The sequence below is a fragment of the Ceratotherium simum genome, chromosome 31, assembly GCF_057802395.1.
Source record: "Ceratotherium simum simum isolate JZ-2026a chromosome 31, ASM5780239v1, whole genome shotgun sequence".
NCBI classification, from domain to species: Eukaryota; Metazoa; Chordata; class Mammalia; order Perissodactyla; family Rhinocerotidae; genus Ceratotherium; species Ceratotherium simum.
In genome coordinates, this window is record NC_141930.1 from 25,051,736 (window position 1) to 25,079,144 (window position 27,409).

General features: G+C 38.4%; 1 protein-coding gene across 1 annotated transcript in view; it reads right to left on the reverse strand.

Annotated features, from left to right (window-relative positions):
- The window catches only part of RAB2A (RAB2A, member RAS oncogene family), a 100,178-nt gene that overhangs the window by 10,766 nt on the left and 62,003 nt on the right, over positions 1-27,409 (reverse strand). Inside the window, exon 6 of the mRNA XM_087420531.1 lies at positions 26,551-26,662. Coding sequence (XP_087276657.1) covers positions 26,551-26,662 — 112 coding nt within the window. The remainder of the gene's footprint in view (positions 1-26,550; positions 26,663-27,409) is intronic.

Consider the following 27,409-nt stretch of genomic DNA (forward strand, 5'->3'; position numbering starts at 1 on the left):
ATAACAGGGTAAGAATGATAAGGTGTTTAAGGCTGACTCCACTTCTGGCTTAAGTGACTGAGATGAAAGGGTATGCTGTGAATTGAGATAAATAAGAAAGGAAAATCAGGTTTCAAGGAGGGAACGAAGAGTTTTAGACACATCAAATTCTAATGCTATGTCATAGACAAGTGGGAAAATCTTGGTAGTTGGTGATTTATATAATTGCACACCTATATGTGAATATACACTATAGATAAATGTACGAGTGTGTTAAGTGCATGATATGCACATATTAGCATGATTTTCTTCAGTAATGTTTAGCCACCCTGGTGTAGAAGCAGAGAAAATGGATGTAACTTCCAAAGTTAGTTTGGTTTGAACCATCTTGAAGTTCCCTAAGGTGACGGCCAAATAAGGGGTGGAGAAGCTAATGATAGTCAGCAAAATATTCCAGTCTGTGGAAGACTGTAGTAAATATTTATTAAACTAAGCTCTCCTCAAGGGGTGCTGAAACCTGATAAGGTCAGATCAGATTTAAGCCTTCAGTTTACAGCCACACTCCAGCTTTATAGGAACACCTGTTCCACCACTTACAACACAGCCCACGGCAAGTAAGACGTCCTCTCAATGCAAATGAAGTCTGCAGATTTTCAAGTACTGGGACAGGACACAAGTATTAGCAAGGGGCCTTGAAACTGGCGGTCTTCTTAGTTACTCAAGTCTTATCGAGTCATGTTTTTCCCCCAGACATAGAAACCCACTAATTCTGTCAGTTTAGATGACCTCACAGGTTACTGCAATCTGTTTTGGGGTTAGTTGGCTGTATCAAGCAATCATCTTGGCTGTATCTTTAGTATGTTAGCAGCTAAGCCAAGAATTTCCAGCTATGATTTTTCAGTAGTTTAAGAGTTTTTTTTTTTGTGTGTGTGTGTGTGTGTGAGGAAGATCAGCCCCGAGCTAACATCCGATGCCAATCCTCCTCTTTTTGCTGAGGAAGATTGGCCCTGGGCTAACATCTGTGCCAGTCTTCTTTTACTTTGTATGGGACGCTGCCACAGCATGGCTTAACAAGCAGTGCGTCGGTGCGCGCCCGGGATCTGAACCTGCAAACCCCGGGCTGCCGAAGCCGAGCACACGCACTTAAACCTGTACGCCTGTGGGCTGGCCCCAAAGATATTTTTAATTACTAGACTTTTGCCTCAATATTTTTTGATGTTTATATATTTTTCTAGTTTCACATAAATTTCCAATCTTAATTTTAAGTAAAATCGATAAATATAGGGGAAAAATAACCCATCAAATGGCTAAGAAATTGAAAAGGATATTTAATGAAGTGACAACTGTTTGGGCAAATGGCAAGTTTAACCATTATTCACACCACAATCACCTTTAGGTCCTAGAGGGAATATAACGCTGTAAGTTTTGGTAACGTACAACTCTGAGAAAATGCAATTTTAATTTAGAGGGAAAAAACACAGAGAAAAACAGGGAAGGAATTAGAAAAGTAAACATATCACTTCTTGAAATCAAAAAGTTGGCATAAGGCTTTTGGGAAGGAGTACTGCCCCTAGCCTGCCATAATTTTTGCTACAGTTATTCCTGGGTCTAAAAACACCTTTTCAAACTACAAAGACTCCAGGCAACTGGAGGAAGCTCCTGATGAAAGGAAGAGAAAATCTATTCATCTGGGTTTTCAAAAATCTCACAGGTTTTAGAATGCTTAGGGCAAAGAAGGTTTAGGACAGAATTCCATTTACATGTTAACAAGTGGGACCAAAGCACAACCTGATTAAAGACTGCAGGAAGAAGAGCAAGGTTGAAGTAATTAAATACACAACCATTCAAACATTTGTTACCTACTATGTGGGGGAGAAACTGTGCTAGATGTTCAGGATGTAGAGATGAAAAAATAGTCTGTGTTTTCAAAGAATTCTACTCTATGGTGAGAGTTGACATGAAAAACAAGCGTCACGATAGAGTGCTAGGATAATTCATGCTCAGGATGATACAGGAATGTACAGAGAAAAGAGCATCTAAATTCTGACTGTGTGTGCACATGTGTGGTGGTTGGTGGTGAAAGGGGGCAGAGAGGGTGTGTCACGTGTCATGGCACTCCAAGAGGAGGTATTAGACTTGACTACAACCTTGAAGGATCAGGTAGGAAGAAAGGGCATTTCAAGTGCAGAGAACATTTCTGTGGACAGGGGTAAGGAGTACCACCCAGGTGATGAGCTCTTAGTTTAATATGGAGAGCACATTGTGGGGGGTTGGCAAATAAAAGGACTTGTCTTCCAAGCCAGGAGTTTGATTCTGAAGCTGTGGGGAACCACTACATGGTTTTAATAACATGGAGAGTGACATTCAATTTTCATTTTTAGAAAGATCTCACAGGCAACAGTGTAGAGGACTGAAAAATGAAGACAGGGAATCCAATTAGGAGCCAATTATGGAAGAGAAGAATTTGGAGAGAAATTTAACAGGTAGAAATAACAAGACAAGTGGAAAGTGATACACACTAACTGAACAGACTACTGTAAAGGGGTAGGGGAAAGGGAGGGCTCTAGGATATAGGATGTTGAAGATTTGCAGACTAGAGTGGAGAAGGGCTATCAGTTCAGCCTGGACGTGTTAAACTGGGAGGGTCAGAGGACCACTCATGCAGAGCTGTCCAGGCAGCAGAGGTCAATGTGGAGCTCAAGACACAGCCTAAGAAGGGTATCTGAAGTTACGGATTTAGGTGACATTTCAACCTGGAAAAAAGAGCTGGTAAACAAGTGTGGGAAGGCTAGAGAGGCACAAAGAAAGAGGAGAAAATGCTATTATGGAGCTAAGGAAAAACAAAGTTTACAGACGAGTAGTCAAAGTATCAAATATCCCCAAGGGACTGTTTAAGAACAGAAAAGCATCTGTTAGGTGAAGCAATCAGGAGGGTCCAGGATGACCCTGGCCACACTGGATAAGTTGGACTGTGAGCTGAGGTATTAAATGGAATGAGGTGGGCTTGGCCCTGTGGCTTGGTGGTTAAGTGTGCGCGCTCCGCTACTAGCAGCCCGGGTTCGGATCCCGGGCTTGCACTGACGCACCGCTTCTCCGGCCATGCTGAGGCCGTGTCCCACATACAGCAACTACCAGGATGTGCAACTATGACCTACAACTATCTACTGGGGCTTTGGGGAAAAAAAAAGGACAACGATTGGCAATAGATATTAGCTCAGAGCCGGTCTTCCTCAGCAAAAAGAGGAGGATTAGCACGGATGTTAGCTCAGGGCTGATCTTCCTCAAAAAAAAAAACAAAACAAAACAAAAATGGAATGAGGAAATGGAGATAGATCTTACTAGAAAGCTAGAAGAGAATATATCCAGGAGAACTGGGAATGAGAGGTTTTTATTTTTAAGATGGTTGAAACCTGACTATGCAATTATATGCTGAGAGCCAAGAATCAGTAGAGAGGAGAAGATGAAGATGAGAAGGTTTAAAGGAATAATGTCTCTGAGGAAATGGGAAAGGACAGCATTGTGCCAGACTCTTCTGTTAGGTAACAGAGCTGACTGGACTTCACAGCCTTTATACTCCACAGAGTGAGCCCAGGGCCAGCAGCATCGACATCACGTAAGAGCTGGTTTCAAAGGCAGACTTTCAGGCTACCTCTCAGCCCCGCCAAATCAGAATCTGCATTTTAACAGGATTCCTAGGTGACATGAATGCACATCCATGTTTGCGAAGCACTGCTCTAAATACAACTGATTTGGAAAAAAATTTTTTACGAGATATTCTGAGCTTAAGAAGAAAGTAGTCTCCACACCTCCCACTGCAACCTATATGTTACTGTGAAGTAAGAGAAGAAGCAAAATAAAAGAGACATCAATCTTTCAGATGTTACACATACCCCACTCCTAATTCCATTTTTTTGGGAAATGGCTAAATCATACTTGGAAACCTCTGGGTTAAATAAAAGTTAATAAGTTTCTTAACAGTGGGTTCTCAGAAACTAACATACTATTGTGAATTCTGGCTTTCTATAAGGGGGATATACTCCAGCTCCTCCTAAACTCATTTGACCATAGAACCCTATGCAGAAGTGATCATTTTAATTAATGCTTCTCAAAGGATCAAATAATCTTCAGTACTGCTATTCCCTACTGTGTGCACAACACAAAGGGAAATGGATGGGAAACTGAAACACCTGGGTTTGAGTCCTCTATGGAAAATAGGGATAACGTATGCGAAAGAACTTCGACAATGTGCCATATGAATATACAACAGCACTATTATTTCAGGTCTTGACATGTTCTAATCATTTAAAAATACTTCTGAAAATTTTCCACTTATGAGACACTCTTCTAAATGCTGATACCACACGTGTGCAACTGAGATCACCAATTCCAGTGAAAGGAGACTGAGCTCCTCTTAATCTTCATACCAACTCAGTTTGTTACAGGACAGACCACAGAGGTCAGATCTTCCTGGAACCCTGCAGAGTAGCACACTAAACAAAGTGTGGTTCTGGAATGAACTGCCAGAGGGTGGCAGCTGAGGAGGCATCCAATGGGGTGCCAGGGCAGTTACCACACAGACATGATATCTTGGGGTCCTCAATGACCTTCAAGTCCCAGTTGAAAACAGAAGTCAAAACTAACATTCAAAAATGTTTACTGCTGGTCACATAGTCAATTCTTATTTCCTCATCAGCAAAATCTTTCGTAAAATGGAGGTCAAAATAATTTTTTTTTTGTCAACCAGAGGTAAAAGAGCCTAAACCTCATTTTCCAAATATAAAATATGACGACACTATAAATGCTCTGCACATTCAGCATAAATAATACTGAAATAAATGACAGGCAACTAAATACATACGTTTTTTCCTCCTATGTGCTATGCACTCAGATATATGTTTAGCATCCAAATATTACGTTTAAAAAAATCAGTAATGGCAAGTGAAAATGTAAAGAGTGAGTTCTGGTTTCCTATTACTATGGAAATAGTACAGAGACAAGAATATTTTGGTTGAAACTGGCTTTTTGATTTCGTTGACATTTAGGAGATGACCTCTGGGGTGCACGTCTATCACATTTATGGGTGTATTTCCTCAGTGAACAACAAAAAGGACAAATGACAACAGAATGCTTGGAGCCATCCCAAGTTGTATGAAACCGATTAAAATCCACTTTACAGGAGGAATGAATTCCCTTATTATAACTTGCAGCTTGGAAATTATAACTTACAGTTTGGAAACAAATATACTTAAAACATAATACTCGTGTACCATAGTAGTTTGCTAATACAGAGAGGTTTTATATGGAGAAAACTTTCTATATTTGTGTGTATATAATAAATGTGTATGCGTGTGTGGTATTCATGTTATATATGGTTTCATAAATATAAAATTTTATCTTACTAAATAGTAGATCTTGTCTGAGAAATTCTTACTTCTGTAAGCAATACTTAATTTAGGCAGACTAGGGTATCATTTTATTTTTATGCTCTTTAGAAAATAATTTGGAAAAAAGAAAATAATTTGAAAGTATAGTCTTAGGTGCCATTTTTTACTTAAGATCCCAGCTGAAGATCAACAGCATAAATTCAGGTAAGAGCAAAACAGTTGGCTATAGTAAAAGAAAAATATAAAGTCCAAGATCAGTAGAGCAGTGCTGAACGGTGTTAGTGGGTGCCCGAGGTGGAAAGAAGGAGGTCAGCGGGGTTTAGGAATGTAATGAATTGGACCCAGGTGTCAACATCATCAGGAAGATGGTGAAACAGGTGAGGACGTTCACTGTGGAATTCACAGGTCAGAGACAGCCCATAACATAGAAATGGAGTCATTTCATAACAGTACTTTCCAGTCTTCACTCTTTCCCCCAGGTTGTCAATGAAATACAGCATTTTTAAGATCAAAATCATACACCATACCACCTTCTACTAAATGAATAAAGAGGATTCATGTACTATGCTAAGTTGCTGGTGATTCACTTCACTGATTTTAATTGTATCCTATTATTCTAGCTCAGTATTTCTCAACCTTGATACCACTGACATTTTGGTCCAGGTCTCTAGCACCACTTTGAGTCTTCTGCCCCACAACAGTTCCTTCATGGATGAAATCATTAAGCTGAGTACATCAGTAGGTCCACAGGTTAACAGTAAACCTATTTCTAGCAACAACTCAACTAATGCTGCAAAAACAGTGTTATGCTGCAAATTATCCAATCTCTTACAGGGAAATACAAGAGTTAAACCTCATGGTCTCTACTTGCATTACAATAACTAGATCTTGGTTAAAATATGAAAAACAGACTACAGAACAAGAGCATAAAGGAAACAGGTATACTTCTAAACAGAAAGGAATCATCAATGTACCAGGAAGGTTTAACCGTAATGAAAAATCATGTAATTTTAAATTTCTAAACAGAACCCTTAGTCAGATGGTCCATAACTAGGATAGCATTGGCATTCATATAAATCATTCTATCTTTTAACATAATTATCTTTAAATAACTTATATTTAAAAAATGGCTTTTAAGAAAGTCTTTTTTAATACAGGGGTCCCCCAACTTCTTCTCTACACACGAGAGCCAAGGATCGGTTGGGAATCGCGTAATTCTCACAGATTATACAAAAAGAGAACAATGACCTTCTGTGAGCTGCCCAAACACCAACCATCACTCTCACTAGATGACTAGGATGTGTCATTAGGGTACCTTACTCTTTTAACTCCTCATATGACCAGCTCTCCCAAAGGAGGGTCCTCCAAGCTCAGGTAGTAAGCTGAAGGTAAATTCCTGTCTGAACCCATAGCCCAAGTTTCTACCCACTGTGCTAAACTGCCTTTCCCATGGAGGATGGCATAATTAGGCAAATCCAAGTCCTTAGAGAGCAAAAACATAAGGTATAGCACTTAGAACAAATTTCTCTGAAAATTAATTCCTATTTTCTTCAACCCCAAGTCTAAGTCACTAACTATCAAGAATCTATGGACCCTGTAAAACTAACATATTGATCTCTTCTATTTCATCATGATTCCTTGTTGGATCTAATTCTAGCAGGCTAACTCTTGCTTAAATCCTAGAGATAGTACATTGTAATTTTATGAGCTGTATAGTTTCCCATTGAGGCCTCGGCTCTCCTGCCACAGGAACTGGTGTTGAGTGCCAATCACAAGGCAGATGCCTAGATAAGTGCTGGCTTAGTTCTCATTCCCATTTCTCAAAATAGAGAGAATACCTTTTGTTAGTCTTCCTGGACCCCAAAGAAAAAAACTTAGTACTGTTTTCCAACATTAATTGCCGAATGAAATAAAAAAGATGCTATTCAGACTTGATATCAGATATTATTAAGGAATTACTGCTAGTTTGTTAGGTGTAATAATGGTATCATGGTTACATTTTTTAAAATTACTGCTATTGAAATATTTACAGGTAAAATATTTCTGGAATTTGCTTAAAAAAGAGGGGGCAAGGGGCCGGCCTGGTGGCATAGTGGTTAAGTTCATGTGCTCTGCTTCAGTGGCCTGGGGTTCGCAGGTTCGGATCCCGGGCGCGGACCTACGCACCACTTGTCAAGCCATGCTGTGGCAGGCGTCCCACATATAAAGTAGAGGAAGATGGGCACGGATGTTAGCCCAGGGCCAATCTTCCTCTGCAAAAAGAGGAGGACTGGCGATAGATGTTAGCTCAGGGCTAATCTTCCTCACCAAAAACAAAACAAAAACGGGGCATAATAAAACAAGATTGTCAAAATGTCAAAATTGTGATAACTTCTAAAGAGAAATGATGCATATATGAATTTACTTTTTAAAATAGTGATACTGCTTAAATTGATTTAAAATAGCAGGTCCATCAATCTTATTGTGAGCCTACCAAAATGTTTTTTAATACAGGTAATGTACAAAAATAAACTAATGGATAAACGTGTACTGTCATACAAATGCTTTTTACTTGATGTACTTAATTGTGTTTACAAGTCTGACATGTGGAGCTGGCCCAGTGGAGTAGCAGTTAAGTTTGCGTGCTCTGGGCCGGCCCCGTGGCTTGGTGGTTAAGTGAGCGCGCTCCACTGCTGGCGACCCGGGTTCGGATCCCGGGCTCGCACCGACGCGCTGCTTCTCCGGCCATGCTGAGGCCGCATCCCACATACAGCAGCTAGAAGGATGTGCAGCTATGACACACAACTATCTACTGGGGCTTTGGGGGGAAAAAATAAATAAAAATAAAATCTTTAAAAAAAAAAAAAAAAAAAAAAAAAATTTGCGTGCTCTGCTTCAGTGGCCCGGAGTTCACTGGTTTGGAACCTGGGCGCAGACCTACGCACTGCTCATCAAGCCATGCTGAGGCAGCGTCCCACACAGAGCAACTAGAAGGATGTATAACTATGACCTACAACTATCTACTGGGGCTTTGGGAAGAAAAAAGAAAAAAAAGAGGAAGACTGGCAACAGATGTTAGCTCAGGGCCAATCTTCCTCAAAAAAAAAAAAAAGTCTGACATGCATAGAGGTCATGAATGAACTTGGTTGGTTTTGTTTTAAAAAAAAATACTGGTTTATATATTAAAGTGCAAAATATTCTAATGTTTAGCTCATTTTTGGAGTTCTTCCCTTAGTTACCTAGCTAAATGTAAAACTCATCATTATCTTCCAACTAGGTCTTTCTTATTCCATCTAGCCTAGCTGTCTTTTTTATGAATATGAGTATAATTTTATCTTCAGCTACTTCTGAGAAATCTTATTAAGAAAGTCTATGCGTAATAAAAATCTCAACAGTAGTAACTCTATGCTTTGTTAGGCGTATGCTAAACACATAACATTTAGCATGGAGGGACCTAGTTGTATAAAAATTTACTCTGTGCAGAAATGTGACAGAGACTCATAAAAGAACCATACTTAACAAAAAAATTAATAACAATAATTTGAAAAAGAAACTGTTCTTCATGAATTCAAAAAATATCATTATAACTATATTCTGTATTCTCACATTAGTATTTTATTATAGTACAATTGTGAGGCTTCTTAATTCTTACTTAATTGCTATTGTAATCTTAAAGAAGAGGTTAAATTTAGTTAAAGTTGTTTGTATGTGGTTATTATTGTGTTTTGATCAAACTTTTTGAGATAATTATAGATTCACATGCAGGTGTAAGAGATAATGTAGAGAGATCCTGTTCAACCTTTAACTTGTTTCCCCCAATGCTGATATCATGGAAATGCACAGTACATTGTTACAACCAAAACAGCGAAAAAGGATACAGAATATTTCCATTACCATAAGGATCCCTCATGTTGTCTTTTTATAACCACACCCACTTCCCTTCCATCCTGACACTCTCCTTAACACTAGCAACGATTAATTGGTTTTCCATTTCTCTAATTTTGTCATTTCAAGAAAGTCATATAAGCAGCATCACAGGGGCCGGCCCCATGGCTTAGCGGTTAAGTGTGCGAGCTCTGCTGCTGGCGGCCTGGGTTCGGATCCGGGCGCACACTGACGCATCGCTTGTCCAGCCATGCTGTGGCGGCGTTCCACATACAGCAACTAGAAGGATGTGCAACTATAACATACAACTAACTACTGAGGCTTTGGGGAAAAAAAGGAGGAGGACTGGCAATAGATGTTAGCTCAGGGCCGGTCTTCCTCAGCAAAAAGAGGAGGATTGGCATGGATGTTAGCTCAGGGCTGATCTTCCTCACACACACACACACAAAAGTAGCATCATACAGTATGCAAGCTTTTGGGATTGACTTTATTCACTAAGCATAGTTTTCTGGAGATTCATCCAGGTTGTTGCTTGCATCAACAGTCTGTCCCTTTTTACTTGTGAATAGTATTCCATGGTGTGAACGTACTATTCTTTGTCTAACCATTCATACGTTGAAGGACATTTGAGTTGTTTCCAGTGTTCGGCTATTATGAATAAAGCTGCTATGTGTATGGATTTTTGTGTGAACATAAGTCTTCATTTCTCTGGGATAAATGCCCAGGGTGCAACTGCTAGGTTGTATGGTAGTTGCATGTTTAGTTTTTTAAAGAAACTGCCAAACTGTTCTCCAGAGTGGCTGTATCATTTTACATTCCCATTAGCAATGTATGAGTGATCTAGTTTCTCCATATCCTTGCCAGCATTTGTTGTTGTCACTATTTTTTATTTTAGCCATTCTGATAGGCATGTAGTAATATCTCATGGAGGTCTTAATTTGCATTTCTCTAATGGCTAGTTACGCTGAATATCTTTTCAAGTGCTTATTTGTCATTTATATATCCTCTTCGATGAAATGTGTGCTCATCTCTTTTGCCCATTTTCTAACTGGATTGTTTTTATTATTATTGAGTTTTGAGAGTTCTTTTTTCTAGATATTACTCCTTTGTTGGATATCTGCTTTGCAAGTATTTTCTCCCAGTCTCTAGATTATCTTTTCATCCTCTTACCAGGATCATTCATAAAGCAAAAGTTTTTAAAGGCTCATTTATCAATTTTTCCTTTTATGGATCATGCTTTTAGTGACAAGCATGCCTAGCACCAGATCCTGAAGATTTTCTCCTGTTTTTTGCCCCTAAAAGATGAACAGCTTGACACTTCACATTTAACTTCATGATCTGTTTGAGTTGGTTTTTGTATAAGGTGTGAGACTTTGGTTCTTTTTTTTTGCCTATGGATGTCCAATTGCTAGAGCACCATTTGTTGAAATGGCTATCTTCCTCCATGAATTGTTTTTATACCTTTATTAAAAATCAGTTGGACATATTTATGTGGATCTATTTATGGGTTCTCTATTCTTGTTCCACTGATGTATGTATCTATCCTTTCACTAATATCACACAGTCTTGATGACTTGTAGCTACGTAAGACTTGAAATCAGAGTGACTCCTCCTATTTTAATCTTCTTTTTCAAAGTTGTTTTTAGCTATTCTAGTTCTTTTGCCTTTCCATATACATTGTATAATAATATTGCCAGAAATCTATAAAAAATCTTACTGGAATTTTGATAGGAATTAAATTAAACCTGTATATCAATTTGTGAAGAAGTGACATCTTTCCTAGGCTGAGTATTACAAACAATGAACACAGTATGTTTCTCCTTATTTAGATCTTCCTTAATTTCTTTCATCAGCTTTTTGTAGTTTTTAGTATACATGTCCTGTATGTGTTATTTTTAGATTTATAGCTAGGTATTTCATTTTCTTTTTGTGTGATTATAGATGGTATTGTATTTTAAGTTTTGGCGTTCACTGCTAGCACATAGAAACATAATAGATTTTAATGTATTTGTCTTGTATCCTGTAGCCTTGCTTAAACTCACTTATTAGATCTATTTTTTATTTTTTTGTAAATTCCTTGGGATTTCCTACAGGGACAATCATGTCATCCACAAATAAAAAGTTTTATTTCTTCCTTTCTGAGTTGTGTGCCGTTATTTCCTTTTCTTGCTTTATTGCACTGGCTAGAACTTCCACCAATATGCTGAATAATGGTGACAGCAGACATCCTTGCCTTGTTCCTGATCTAAGGGGTAAAGCCTTCAGCCTTTCACCACTAAGTATAATGTTAGCTGTAGGTTTTCTTGTAGATGCTCTTTAACAAGCTGAGAAAGTCCTCCTCAATTCCTATTTTTTTTCAGAGTTTTTAAACATGTATGGGTATTGAACTTTGTCAAATGCATTTCCTGCATTGACTGCTATGATGTGGTTTTTCTTCTTTACCCTACTAAAATGATGGATTATAGTACTTCATTTTTGAATACTGAACCAGCCCTGTATCCCTGGAATACATTCCATTTGGCCATGATGTATATATTTTACATATGTATATGATTTCATATATAGCTGAAATTCTATTTCCTAATGTTTTGTTGAGAATTTTTGCTTATATATCAATAAAGAGTTTATATTTTTCTTTTTTTGTACTTTCTTTCATTTTGGTATCAGGGTAACATTAGCTTCATAAGATAAATAGGGAAATGTCCCATCTCTTCTATTTTCTGGAAAAGATGGTATAGAACTGGTATTCAATCTTTCTTTAAATGTTTGGTAGAATTCTCCAGTGAAACCATCTGGGTCTTTTTTTGGGGAATTGAAAAATTACTAATTCAATTTTGTTAATAGTTAAAGGGCTATTCAAATAATCTATATTTCACACTAGGTGAGTTATGGTAGTTTGCATTCTTTGAGTTTGTGTTTTTTGTCCATTTCATCTAATTTATCATATTTATGTATTATTCTTTTGATGTCTAGAGGATCTGTTGTTATATCTTCTGTTTTGTTCCTGATATTGGTAATTTGTGGTTTCTCTCTTTGCTTTTTTGTCAGTCTTGCTAGAGGTTTGTCAATTGTATTGACCTTTGAGAAAAACAGCTTCTTTCCCACTGATTTTCTCTACTGTTTTCACTTTCACTGATTTCTGCTCTTTATTATTTCTTTCCTTCTATTTGCTTTGGGTTTATTTTGCTTTGGGTTCTTGAGGTGGGAACAAAGATTCTTGATTTGAGACTTCCTCTTTCCTAATGTACAGATTTAATGCTATAAATTTCCCTTTCTGCACGGCTTTACCTGTTTCCCACAAATTCCAATACGTTGTATTCTCATTTTCACTCAGTTCAATGTATTTTTAAATTTCCTTTGAGACATCTCCTTTGACACGCAGATTATTTAGAAGTGTATTGTTTAGTTTCCAAGTCTCTGGAGATTTTTCAAGTTATTTGTTATTGATAACCGGAATGAACAGAACTGAAAAGAAAAGCAGACAAATCCACAATCATAGTTGGAGACTGTCATTGATTTCTAGTTTACTTCCACTGTCTAGTTTAATTTCATTGGTTTTATTGGTTTTTGCTTCACATACCTTACAGCTCTGTTGTTTGGTGTGTACATACTTAGTATTGCTATGACTTCCTGGAGAACTCTACTTTTTTTTTTTTTTCCTATTTAAGTCAACTTTTTTTGTAAATTTTTTGTTTATTGCAGTAACATTGGTTTATAACATTGTATAAACTTCAGGTGTACATCATTATACTTCTATTTCTGCATAGATTACATCATGTTCACCATCCAAATACTAGTTACAACCCATCACCACACACATGTGCCGAATTATCCCTTTCGCCTTCCTCCCTCCCCTCTTCCCCTCTGGTAACCAACAATCCAATCTCTGTCTCTATGTCTTTGTTTATTGTTGTTACTATCTACTACTTAATGAAGGAAGTCATATGGTATTTGACCTTCTCCATCTGACTTATTTCACTTTGCATAATACCCTCAACGTCCATCCGTGTTGTCACAAATGGCTGGATTTCATCGTTTCTTATGGCTGAGTAGTATTCCATTGTGTATATATACCACAGCTTCTTTATCCATTCGTCCCTTCATGGGGACTTAGGTTGCTTCCAAGTCTTGGCTATTGTGAATAACGCTGCAATGAACACAGGGGTGCATGTATCTTTACGCAATGGTGTTTTCAAGTTCTTTGGATAAATACCCAGCAGTGGAATAGCTGGATCATATGGTAGTTCTATCCTTGATTTTTTGAGGAATCTCCATACTGTTTTCCATAGTGGCTGCACCAGTTTGCACTCCCACCAGCAGTGTATGAGAGTTCCCTTCTCTCCACATCCTCTCCAACATATGTTGTTTCCTGTCTTGTTAATTATAGTCATTCTGACGGGCGTGAGGTGACATCTCATTGTAGTTTTGATTTGCATTTCCCTGATAGTTAATGATTTTGAACATCTTTTCATGTGTCTGTTGGCCATCTGTATATCTTCTTTGGAGAAATGTCTGTTCAGGTCTTTTGACCTTTTTTTTTTTTTTTTTGATGTTTTAATGGTTTCTAACATTGTGAAATTTTGGGTTGTACATTTTTGTTTGTCCATCACCATATATATGACTCCCTTCACCCCTTGTGCCCACCCCCCACCCCCACTGCCCTGGTAACCACAGTCCAGTTTTCTCTGTCCATGTGTTGGTTTATATTCCACATGAGTGAGATCATACAATGTTTGTCTTTCTCTTTCTGGCTTATTTCACTTAACATAATACGCTCCAGGCCCATCCATGTTGTTGCAAATGGGACGATTTTGTCTTTTTTTATGGCTGAGTAGTAGTCCATTGTATATATATACCACATTTTCTTAATCAAATCATCAGTCGAGGGACACTTAGGTTGCTTCCACTTCTTGGCTATGGTGAATAATGCTGCAATGAACATAGGGGTGCATAAGCCTCTTTGGATTGTTGATTTCAGGTGCGTTGGATAGATTCCCAGTAGTGGGATGGCTGGATCATAGGGCATCTCTATTTTTAATTCTTTGAGGAATCTCCATACCGTTTTCCATAGAGGCTGCACCAATTTGCATTCCCACCAGCTGTGTATGAGGGTTCCTGTTTCTCCACATCCTCTCCAACATTTGTTGTTTTTTGTCTTGGTGATTATAGCCATTCTAACGGGCGTGAGGTGGTATCTTAGTGTTGTTTTGATTTGCATTTCCCTGATGATTAGTGATGTTGAGCATCTTTTCATGTGCCTATTGGCCATCTGTATATCTTCCTTGGAGAAGTGTCTCTTCATTTCCTCTGCCCATTTTTGATCGGGTTGTTTGTTTTTTTGTTGTTCAATTGTGTGAGTTCTTTATATATTATGGAGATCAACCCCTTGTCAGATGTATGTTTTGCAAATATTCTCTCCCAGCTGGTTGGTTGTTTGTTCACCTTGATTCTGGTTTCATTTGTCTTATAAAAGCTCTTTAATCTGATAAATTCCCACTTGCTTATTTTTTCTTTAGTTTCCCTAGTCTGGGTAGGCATGTCATCGGAAAGGTTCCTTTAAAACCAATGTCAAATAGTGTGTTGCCTATATTTTCTTCTATGAGTTTTATAGTTTCAGGTCTCACCTTCAGGTCTTTGATCCATTTTGAGTTAATTTTTGTGAATGGCGATAGCACATGGTCCACTTTCATTCTTTTGCATGTGGCTGTCCAGTTTTCCCAACACCATTTATTGAAGAGACTTTCCTTTCTCCATTGCATGTTCTTAGCACCTTTGTTGAAAATTAGCTGTCCGTATATGTGTGGTTTTATTTCTGGGCTTTCAATTCTGTTCCATTGATCTGTGTGTCTGTTTTTGTACCAGTACCATGCTGTTTTGATTACTATTGCTTTGTAGTATGTTTTGAAGTCAGGAATTGTGATGCCTCCTGCTTTGTTCTTTTTCTTTAGGATTTCTTTAGCTATTCGGGGTCTTTTGTTGCCCCATATAAATTTTAGTATTCTTTTTTCTATTTCTGTGAAGAATGTCATTGGGATTCTGATTGGGATTGCGTTGAATCTGTAGATTGCTTTAGGTAATATAGACATTTTAACTATGTTTATTCTTCCAATCCACGTGCATGGGATATCTTTCCATTTCTTTATGTCATCGTGGATTTCCCTCAATAATGTCTTGTAGTTCACATTGTATAGGTCCTTCACCTCCTTGGTAAGATTTATTCCTAGGTATTTTATTCTTTTTGATGCAATTGTAAATGGTATTATCTTTTTGAGCTCTCTTTCTGTTAGTTCATTATTAGCATATAGAAATGCAACTGATTTTTGTAGATTGATTTTGTACCCTGCAACTTTGCTGTAGTTGTTGATTGTTTCTAACAGTTTTCCAACAGATTCTTTAGGGTTTTCTATATATACAATCATGTCATCAGCAAATAGTGAGAGTTTCACTTCTTCGTTACCTATTTGGATTCCTTTTATTCCTTTTTCTTGCCTAATTGCTCTGGCCAAAACCTCCAGTACTATGTTGAACAGGAGTGGTGAGAGTGGGCACTTTTGCCCATTTTTTAATTGGGTTGTTAGTTTTTTTGTTGTTGAGATGCATGAGTTCTTTATATATTTTGGAGATTCAGCCCTTATCAGATGTATGGTTTGCAAATATCTTCTCCCAATTGTTAGGTTGTCTTTTCGTTTTGTTGATGGTTTCCTTTGCTGTGCAGAAGCTTTTTAGTTTGATGTAGTCTTATTTGTTTATTTTTTCTATTGTTTCTCTTGCCCAGTCAGACATTGGGCTTGAAAATATGTTGCTAAGACCGATGTTGAAGAGTGTACTGCCTACGTTTTCTTCTAGAAGTTTCATAGTTTCAGGTCTTACGTTCAAGTCTTTAATCCATTTTGAGTTAATTTTTGTGTATGGTGTAAGGTAAGGGTCTACTTTCATTTCTTTGCATGTGGCTATCCAGTTTTCCCAACACCATTTGTTGAAGAGACTTTCTTTTCCCCATTGTATGTCCTTGGCTCCTTTGTCAAAGATTAGCTGTGCATAGACGTGTGGGTTTATTTCTGGGCTTTCGCTTCTATTCCATTGATCTGTGTATCTGTTTTTGTGCCAGTACCCTGCTGTTTTGGTTACTATAGCTTTGTAGTATATTTTGAAATCACGGAGTGTGATACCTCCAGCTTTGTTCTTTTTTCTCAGGATTCTTTTACCTATTCGGGGTCTTTTGTTGTTCCATATAAATTTTAGGATTCTTTATTCTATTTCTGTGAAAAATGTTGTTGGAACTTTGATAGGGATTGCATTGAATCTACAGACAGCTTTAGGAAGTATGGACATCTTAACTATGTTAATTCTTCCAATCCAAGAGCACGGAATATCTTTCCATTTCTTTGTGTCTTCTTCAATTTCTTTCAGCAATGTTTTATAGTGTTCCGTGTACAGCTCTTTCACCTCTTTGGTTAAATTTATTCCTAGGTATTTTATTCTTTTTGTTGCAATTGTAAATGGGATGGTATTCTTAATTTCTCTTTCTGCTACTTCGTTGTTAGTGTATAGAAATGCAACTGATTTTTGTATGTTGATTTTGTATCCTGCAACTTTACCATATTCGTTTATTACTTCTAAAAGTTTTCTGGTGGATTCTTTAGGGTTTTCTACATATAAAATCATGTCATCCTCAAATAGTGACAGTTTCACTTCTTCCTTTCCAATTTGGATTCCTTTTATTTCTTTCTCTTGCCTGATTGCTCTGGCTAGGACTTCCAGTACTATGTTAAATAGGAGTGGTGACAGTGGGTATCCTTGTCTGGTTCCTGTTCTTACAGGGATAGCTTTCAGTTTTTCACCACTAAGGATGATATTAGCTGTGGGTTTGTCATATATGGCCTTTATTATGTTGAGGTACTTTCCTTCTATACCCATTTTATTCAGAGTTTTTATCATAAATGGATGCCGTATCCTGTCAAATGCTTTTTCTGCATCTATTGAGATGATCATGTGATTTTTATTCTCCACTTTATTAATGTGGTGTATTACGTTGATTGATTTGCGAATGGTGAACCATCCCTGCATACCTGGAATAAATCCTACTTGATCATGGTGTATAATCTTTTTAACGTATTGTTGTATGTGATTTGCTAGTATTTTGTTGAGGATTTTTGCATCAATGTTCACCAGTGATATTGGCCTGTAATTTTCTTTTTTTGGGTTGTCCTTGTCTGGTTTTGGTATCAGGGTAATGTCAGCTTCGTAGAATGAGTTAGGGAGCTTCCCCCGCTCCTCAATTCTTTGGAAGAGTTTGAGGAGGATAGGTATTAAGTCTTCTTTGAATGTTTGGTAGAATTCACCAGGGAAGCCGTTTGGTCCTGGACTTTTATTTTTGGGGAGGTTTTTGATTACTGTTTCGATCTCCTTACTGGTGATTGGTCTATTCAAATTCTCTACTCCTTCTTGATCCAGTTTTGGAAGGTTGTATGAGTCTAAGAATTTATCCATTTCTTCCAGATTGTCGAATTGGTTGGCATATAGCTTTTCACAGTATTCTCTTATAATCTTTTGTATTTCTGAGGTGTCTGTTGTAATTTCTCTTCTTTCATTTCTGATTTTACTTATTTGTGCCTTCTCTCTTTTTTTCTTGGTGAGTCTAGCTAAAGGTTTGTCAATTTTGTTTATCTTTTCAAAGAACCAGCTCTTGGTTTTATTAATTTTTTCTATTTTTTTTTGGTCTGTATTTCATTTATTTCTGCTCTGATTTTTATTATTTCCCTTCTTCTACTGATTTTGGGCTTGGTTTGTTCTTCTTTTTCCAGTTCCTTTAGGTGCATTGTTAGATTGTTTATTTGAGATTTTTCTTGTTTGTTGAGATAGGCCTGTATTGCTATAAACTTCCCTCTTAGAACCGCTTTTGCCGTATCCCATAAATTCTGGCATGTCGTATTTTCATTTTCATTTGTCTCCAGGTATTTTTTGATTTCTTCTTTGATTTCTTCATTGACCCAGTCGTTGTTCAGTAGCATTGTGTTTAATCTCCACGTATGTGTGGCTTTTCTGATTTTCTTCCTATAGTTGATTTCCAGTTTCATACCGTTGTGGTCAGAAAAGATACTTGGTATTATTTCAATCTTCTTAAATTTATGGAGACTTGTTTTGTGGCCTAATATGTGATCAATCCTGGAGAATGTTCCATGTGCATTTGAAAAGAACGTGTATTGTTCGGTTTTTGGATGGAATGCTCTGTATATATCTACTAGGTCCATCTGTTGTAGTATGTCGTTTAAGGCCAATGTTTCCTTATTGATCTTCTGTTTGGATGATCTATCTGATGGTGTAAGTGGAGTGTTAAAGTCCCCTACTATTATTGTGTTACTGTCTATTTCTCTTTTTATGTCTGTTAATAATTGCTTTATATATTTAGGTGCACCTACATTGGGTGCATAGATATTTACAAGTGTTATATCCTCTTGTTGGATTGTTCCCTTGATCATTCTGTAATGCCCTTCTTTGTCTCCTTTTACAGTTTTTTTTAAAATAATTTTTATTTATTTATTTTTCCCCCAAAGCCCCAGTAGATAGTTGTATGTCATAGCTGCACATCCTTCTAGTTGCTGTATGTGGGACGCGGCCTCAGCATGGCTGGAGAAGCGGTGCGTTGGTGCATGCCTGGGATCCGAACCTGGGCCGCCAGTAGCGGAGCGCACGCACTTAACCGCTAAGCCACGGGGCCAGCCCTACAGTTTTTGTTTTAAGGTCTATTTTGTCTCATATGAATACTGCTACCCCAGCTTTCTTTTCATTGCCATTTGCGTGGAGTATCTTTCTCCATCCCTTCACTTTCAGTTTGTGAGTGTCTTTAGGTCTGAAGTGTGTCTCTTGTATGCAGCATACATATGGGTCTTGTTTTTTTACCCAATCAGTCACCCTATGCCTTTTAATTGGAGCATTTAGTCCATTGATTTTTTTTTTGTTTAATTGGTCCTGGGCTAACATCCATGCCCATCTCCCTCTCTTGTTTTATATGGGATGCTGCCACGGCATGGCTTGACAAGCTGTGCGTCAGTGTATGCCCGGGATCTGAACCTGTGAACCCAGGGCCACCAAAGCCGAGTGTGTGCACTTAACCACTACACCACCGGGCTGGTCCCTCCATTGACGTTTAAAGTAGCTATTGATAAGTATGTACTTACTGCCATTTTTTAACTTTTTTTTTTCCTCAGTGTTTTAATAGTCCTTCTCTGTTCCTTTCTTCTTCTATACAGAATTGATGGTCTCTTTAGTTTGACCTCTGTCTGAAAGCTCTACTCTTTAACTCCCCTCCTCCCTCCTCTTATGTTTTTGATATCATATCTAACCTCTTTTTTGTGCATTTGTATCCATTACCCATTTACCATGGAAATAGGTAATTCTTCTTATTCGTGGTCTTCTCTTTTCCCCTTAAATCAGTCCCTTTAACTTTTCTTGTAGCACTGGTTTCTTGGTGACAAACTCCTTTAATTTTTGCTTGTCTGGGAAATTTTTGATCTCTCTTTCCATTTTGAATGATAACCTTGCTGGGTAGAGTATTCTTGGCTGTAAGTTTTTTCCTTTTAGCACTTTAAATATATCGTGCCACTCTCTTCTAGCCTGTAAGGTTTCTGCTGAGAAGTCAGCTGATAGCCTGATGGGGTTTCCTTTGTATGTAACTTGACTTTCTCTTGCGGCTTTTAGGATTCTTTCTTTATCTTTAATTCTGGACATTTTCATTATGATGTGTCTTGGTGTGGGCGGGCCTCTTTGGGTTTATCTTGTTTGGGGCTCTCTGTGCTTCCTGTACCTGGATGTCTGTTTCCTTCCTTAGGTTAGGGAAGTTTTCATCTATTATTTCTTGAAATAGATTCTCTGCCCCTTTGTCTCGCTCTTCTCCTTCCGGGACACCTATAACCTGGATGTTAGTGCGCTTGATGTTGTCCCAGAGGTCCCTTAGACTGTCCTCACTCTTTTTAATTCTTTTCTCTTTTACCTGTTCAGCTTGGGTAATTTCCTCTAGTCTTTCGTCCAGCTCGCAGATCCATTCTTCTGTATCCTCTACTCTGCTTTTGAGTCCCTCTAGTGAATTTCTCATTTCCAGTATTGTATTCTGCATTTCTGATTGGCTCTTTTTTATATCTTCCATTTCTTTGTTGACATTCTCACTGAGTTCATCTATTCTTCTCCCCACATCAGTGAGCATCCTTAACACTCTTTGTTTGAACTCTCTGTTGGGTAGGTTGCTCATTTCTGTTTTACTTAGTTCCTTTGCTGGGGTTTTGTCCTGTTCCGTTACTTGGAATGTATTCCTTTGCCTCCTCATTTTGCCTCTTTCCCTGTGCTTGTGTTTACGTATTAGGTAGGTCAGCTAGTCTCCTGCTCTTGGATAGGTGACCTTATGTGAGTAATGCCTTAGGGGGCCTGCAGTGTGCTTCCCTTAGTTCTCAATGTTCCAGGGGTGAGCCCTATGTGGGCTACGTGTGTCCTTCTGTTGTGGCCTGTTTGCTCTCCCTGTAGGTGCCCAGGGAGGCCGAGTTATGCTCCTGGCCTGCTGTTGTAATGCTCAGCTGCTTGTAGTTGTTGTGGGCCCTTCAGTCTCTTTATCAGGTGTGGGGAGCCCCAGCACAGTTGGCTGTAAGTTCTAATACCACAATTGTGTTGCAGTATTTCTTTTAAGTGAGTAGGCACCCAGTGTGGCAGGTTGTTAGGCTCAGGGCCTTACAATTGCTATAAGCCTCCAACCTTTAGGTCTCTTGTCAGCTCTCTGAGGATTGCAGCTGTGTGGGGCTGGCCTCAGGCACGGGAGCACCCAATTGTTTCAGGCTTTGGAAGGTGGGGCAAACCCCCTATGTGGGTCTTTGAGAAGCACAAGTCTTCTGCAGATGACAAGCCCCACTGCCCAAAGGTCCACACACACAGTCAACACAGCCTTGCCCCCTGTGCGTGCCCCGACTCCCCGAAGCGGACCCAGTCTCTCCACGGCGGGAGCCCCACACACTCCGCCACCGCCCCACACTATCCACCCGCTCCTTGTGCACGCCCCACCCCACCAAAGTCGGCTCAGTTGCCAGGCTGCAGAGAATCCAGTCACCAATATATGCAGGCCCACAAGCTGCCCGAGGGCCCGCTGTTGAGTGGGGCCAGTCTCTAGGGTGGGCTGCCTGCCCTGGCTGAGCTGGACCAAACTGGTGCTCTAGCAGGTGGGGCAGACCCCGGGCCAGCAGGCCCCAGGGAGAACTCCAACGGTGTCTGTGTCAAAACGCCCACAACAATGGCCACCGCCAATGTCCCAGTCTGGAGAGGTCTCACCTCTCACCGAGATGCACACAGGGCCTATTAGGTGAGTCTCTTTTCACCAAAGCACTGTGCACCTTTCTTTCTGGTGATTTCAGGTTGCTTTCTGAAATGGGTGAGTTTGCGTGTGGGCTCTTTAAGAGCCGGTTTTAATTTCTTTGTGAACCAGATTTTCTGGGGGTACTCCCCAATGTTTTAGTAGCAGGCAAAGTCAGATATTATGCCACTCGTCTCAATTGTGCTGGGTCCACAAAATGCCCACAGTGGGGGCGCTCCCCGGCTCGGGACCCCACCCCTCCAGGGAGGGCTGTGTACCTTTGGGCTGCTTCCGGGCGGCCGTGAGGCGCTGCAGCTTGTGAAGGCAGTGTTTTTCCTCTCCAGAAGGGAGTTTCTGCCTCTTCTACCTCAATTAGGATTGTGCTTTCTTGCAGGAGTTCCTCTTATCCAGTTTTCAGTTCTGTCTCAGGGCTAATTTTTCCAGGAGTAGTTGTAAATTGGCTGTGTCTGCAGGAGGAGGTGAGTTCAGAGTCTGCCTACGCCGCCATCTTGACTTCGTCTCTGGAGGACTCTTCTTTTATTATTATATCATGTCCCACTCTGTCTCTGACAATTTTCTTTGCTCCTAAGTCTACTTTATGTGATATTAATAAAGCCACTCCTACTTTCTTTTGATTATTTGCATGATATATCTTTTCCCATCATTTTATTTTCAACATCCCTGTATTGTTTTAAAGTGAGTTTCTCATAGATGTCATATAGATCATGTTTTTTAATCCTTTCTGACAAACTCTGTCTTTTGATGGGTATGTTTAGATCATTTACATTTCATGTAATTACTGCTATGTGAAGGCTTCTGTCTGCCATTTTATTTTTTGTCTGCTGTTTTTTTTCTTTTCCTGCCTTTCCGAGGGTTAACCGAACAGTTTTTAGAACTCCATATTGATTTATCTATCTTTTTTAAGTGTATCTCTTTGTATATTTTTTAGTAGTTGCTCCAGGTATTGCATTATATACATAACTTATCACAGTCTACTAGTGTTGTCATTTTACCAATCAGGTGAAGTGTAGAAATCATACCTCCCTTGATGTCCCTTTCTCCACCATGGTTTATGGTATTTCCTGCATGTACACTGAGAACCACATCAGAAAACATTATAGTTTTCCTTCAATTGTCAACTATAATTTACAAGATTCAAAAGTTTTAACAAAAAAAGTCTATCCATACTTTTGATTACTGAATAGTGTTCCCTCTTCCAAGATTCCTTCTTCTATCATTTCATTTCTGTTAGATAACTTCCTTTAGCCATTCTTTTATATGGTAGATGTGCTATTGATAAATTCTTAGTTTTCTTTCATCTGAGAATATCTTGATTTCCCTTCATTCCTAAAAGATATTTTTGCTGGTTTTAGCATTTTGGGTTGAAAGTTCTTTTCTTTCAGCTCTTGAAAAATGTTGTGCTACTTTCTTCTGGCCTCCATTGATTCTAACGAGAAATCTGTCATTCAAATTGGTAAGGTGTTGTTTCTCACTGCTTTCAAGATCTTTTTTTAAAATTTTTTGTGAGGAAGATCAGCCCTGAGCTAACATCTATTGCCAATCCTCCTCTTTTTTGCTGAGGAAGATTGGCCCTGGGCTAACATCTGTACCCATCTTGCTCCACTTTACATGGGATGCAGCCACAGCATGGCCTGACACGCGGTGCATCGGTGCACGCCTGGGATCTGAACCCAGGCCACCAGCAGCGGAGCGCATGCACTTAACCACTACGCCACAGGGCTGGCCCCTGCTTTCAAGATCTTTTGTCTTTAGCTTTCAGACACTTGACTATGGGCAGAAGTTTGTCTTGGTGTGGATTTGTTTGGGTTGATCCTGTTTGGAGGTGGCTCAGCTTCTTGAATCTGGAGGTTTATATCTTCTGCCACATTTGGGAAGTTTTCAGTCATTATTTCTTTGAGTACTTTTGCAGAGCCATCTTCTTTCTTTTTTCCTTCTAGGACCCTGAAAACACACGTTAGAGCTTTTGTTATAGTCCCACAGGTGGCTGAGGCACTCTCTTTTTTTTTTCAGTCAATTTTCTCTCTGCAGTTGAGACTCAGTAGTTCCTATTCTTCTGTAATCCAGTTCTCTATTTCTTTCCTCTGGCCCCTTCATTCTGCTGTTGATCCTATCCACTGAGTTTTTAATTTCAGTTATTGTATTTTTCAGCTCTAAAATTTATATCTGGTTCTTCTTTTTATCTTGTATTTTTTTTTGCTGAAACTATTTTTCATTTGTTTCAAGCATGCTCCTAATTGTTTGCTGAGGCATTTTTAAGATGGTTGCCTAAAAAGTCTTCACCAGATAATTCTAAGATCTCTGTCTTCTTGCTTTTGTCATTTACTGATAATCTTTTTTTTCATTCAGTTTAAGATCTTCCTGGTACTAGGTATGAAGAGTGATTTTCCGTTGAAATCTGGACTTCGGGTACTGTTATGAGACTCTAGATTTTATTTAGATCTATGCTTTTGCTGGCTTCTTCTGACACGACTCCCAGAGGGAAATGATGAGCGTGGGAGAACCTCATTACAGCCAGCTCATGGTGGAAGCAGCACCATAATTTTTTCTGTGATGTTCGGCTGTAGCAAAATGGTTATTTTCCAAAAGCTTTCTGTTTTGCTAGGCTGTGCCTTTCTTGGTCCTTTGGCTAGAGAGTAGGCTTTTTTCCCCCCCCGCACTTATTGGACTTTCTAGTTGCCAGTTTCTCCAGCACCCAATATGAGGTATATGAGGCAAAAAGAAAACCAAAGGAAATCACTGCTGTGTCATTCCTCAAGTCCCAAGGTCTCTAGCTGGTTGGCCTTCTCTCCCCTTCAGCATCTTGTAATTGTTTTATATGTAATGTTCATAGTTTTAGTTGTACTTAGCAGAAGGAAAAGGTGAAAGTAAGTCCTTTGGTTATTATTTTCATATTCAATCAGTTCCTAAGTCATGTAAAGAGGTTCAGGGGCCAGCCTGGTGGTGTAGTGGTTAAGTTTGCACGTTTCGCTTTGGCAGCCTGGGGTTCACCAGTTCGGATCCTGGGCATGGACCTACTCACCGCTCACCAAGCCATGCTGAGGTGGCATCCCATGTAGAAAAGCTACAACTCTACAATTATGATACACAACTACGTACTAAGGCTTTGGGGAGAAAAAAGAAAAAGAGGACGATTGGCAACAGATATTAGTGCAGGGCCAATCTTCCTCGGAAAAAAAAAAAAAAAAAAAAAAGAGGTCCAGGTTTGATTTCATCCTCTTTGGATCACAGAATAGTCCTTCACCTTCTTAAAATACTTTATCATGAAATATTTTTAGCTTTTAGGTAAAATCTCATGAATGATTATATTATGTAATATTTGTCTATGAATCTTTTAAAAAGATTATTTCTTAACATCCTCGGCTTCTGAGAGGCAAATTAATTTACATGATTAAGTAAAATGATGTTCTCTCATGAGTATGGGAAACTCCTGCCCAGATCAAATTTAAACAATTATTTTTATTATTAACCACAGATACAGAATTTTTGTAATAGGTGCTGCCAAAACATTAATGGACTATATTTCATTTAAATGTGCAGCCAAATGACAACAGTAATTTGCTGCTTACAAATAAACAACTACCATTATTTGTTAAGAAAAAGAAAAATGAACACAAATGCATTAAAGACAACTAGAAATCTAGGATTACTTTCCAGTAGTTGATGTCTTGTCATCTGACGTCATAGTATGGTTCTTTATTAAAATGCAGACAATTTTGGCTTTATGATTCCCAAAATCAACAAGAAAATCCATTGTCAATAATCAATAAAGATATGTTTCAGATGTCCTGAAATCCCCACAACATGTTGGCCCTTATGGTTTTAAATACAACACGTCTAATAAAGGAGTGCCTTCCTGAAACAGGCAGTTTTATATGTCTACATTAAGTTGAACAAAGAGACAGAATGAATTTCTCTCTGGGTTCGCTGTGTGAAGTGAAACACTACTCTTGTATGTTATCAAGCTGTAATTATTGGCAACAACAGGTAGTCGCCTGTAGGAAATGCATTAAAGACAATCCCAGAGCACCTCATCAAGTAGAGATAAGTATAATATTTTACCTAAGAAAGAATTCTTCAGTGAAAATATCAATGCTGTTGAATTACCGTAGTCAATTTCTGGGTTCAAGGGTTAATTAGAAGAGCTCCCAGTATCATTCTTAATAAATATTTACTTATTGTTTACTATGTTGAAGGCACAGTGCTAGCTGCTGCCTAGCACCTCATCCTCTGCTATCCTTACAACGATGAGATTCTTTAATCATTTGTTTTCTAGAATCCCTTTCTGCAGCTGCTTTTAAGATTTTTATCCAGAAGGTGGGAACTACAGCAATACTCTGGGCAAACTACTTTCTTAGCCTCATTTCTGCTTTTTTATAAAACACAGTGTAGTTATACATTTACCTTAGAGAGGATTAACTGTCTACTCATTGATGTGTCGTATATAAATACCACATCCTAACACATAAAGCATAAAAGAACACGATGTGATCAGAAAACTTCCAACATGTCAGGTTGATCAATGGAAATAACTGAGATATAGCAAATTTTATCTATTAAAGATGGCAGAATTCTCATGCTTTGTATAATGTTACATAGCAATAATATAATACTTTCCCTATTTAAGCAGAATGAATACAAATCGCTACAAATGTTTAGTGTCTTGAAACACTTCCAAATTTCATTAGTGTTCTTTTTTTCCCTCTCATGCAACATAAAAAAGATTTTAGGGAAAACATATACAAAGATGTGTTAAAGCATTTTGGCTTCAGGAGAAGGCTCAAATATAATTTAAGAGTCTGATAGAAGATGAATGTCACAAGGCATTTCACAGGGAAGAAATTTTCCTACTTTATGATATTTAAAGACTATCATTGACAAAAAAGCTTATGGAAGATATACCAATAAATATTAAGTATATAAAACATTTCTATTAAGTAAAAAGATGATAAACATTTAAAAAGACCTCTTATTTACCTCTTCTACATTGGAAGCAGTCTTAGCAGACGTCTCCATAAAGATAAGTCCATGTTCTCGTGCAAAAGCTTCACCTTCTTCTTTTTTTACTTCTCTTCTCGATTCTAAGTCACTAAACATGGAAAAGAAAGGGCCATGTTATTAACCAACACAGTACAAATACAGGCATCTGTGGAAACTGTACCATGAGATTCAAAGTTGTGTGGACCATTCTTTCAATTAATTTTTAACACATAATAAACAACTGCATTATTCTGGGTATTACAACGGGCAAAGCATTTAGAGCACACTGCTTAGTTTCAAAGAACTAACAATCCAACAGAAGAAAGATTCTGAGTTAGAGTCCTAGAACACTAAAACTAGTAGAAATCTAAAGAGAACACCTAGCCCAACACCTTGTCTTTGAGTATAATAGGTTCCCAAAGAAGGGAACCATTTTATTTAAAATAATAATTTGAGAGAGCAGAACTACAGTCGTTTCTCTAATCCTTCAGCTAGATTGACTGAGTTTCTCCGAATGTGATTAAAAAAATAAGCCATACAACTCTCAGAAGCTATAGGAAATTGCTTCATGAAATCCAAAGTACTAAAGAAACATCAATTAGATTATTAATCCCCATTGGTTTAATTTCCAGTAAAACTGTTAATAGAAAGAGAGAGAGAAACAAAAGTCTACGCTAGAAACTTTGGATGAACATGTGGCATTCACTTTTACCATACTGGAACTGTATTAGTAAGGCAGGGGGAGAAGTAGCAGTCTCCTTCAAGTGTATTTTACTGTAAAAATTTTAAAACTTTACTGTCATAAAATATTTTAAGCATACGGAAAAGGATGGAGAATAATATAATACCCATGTAC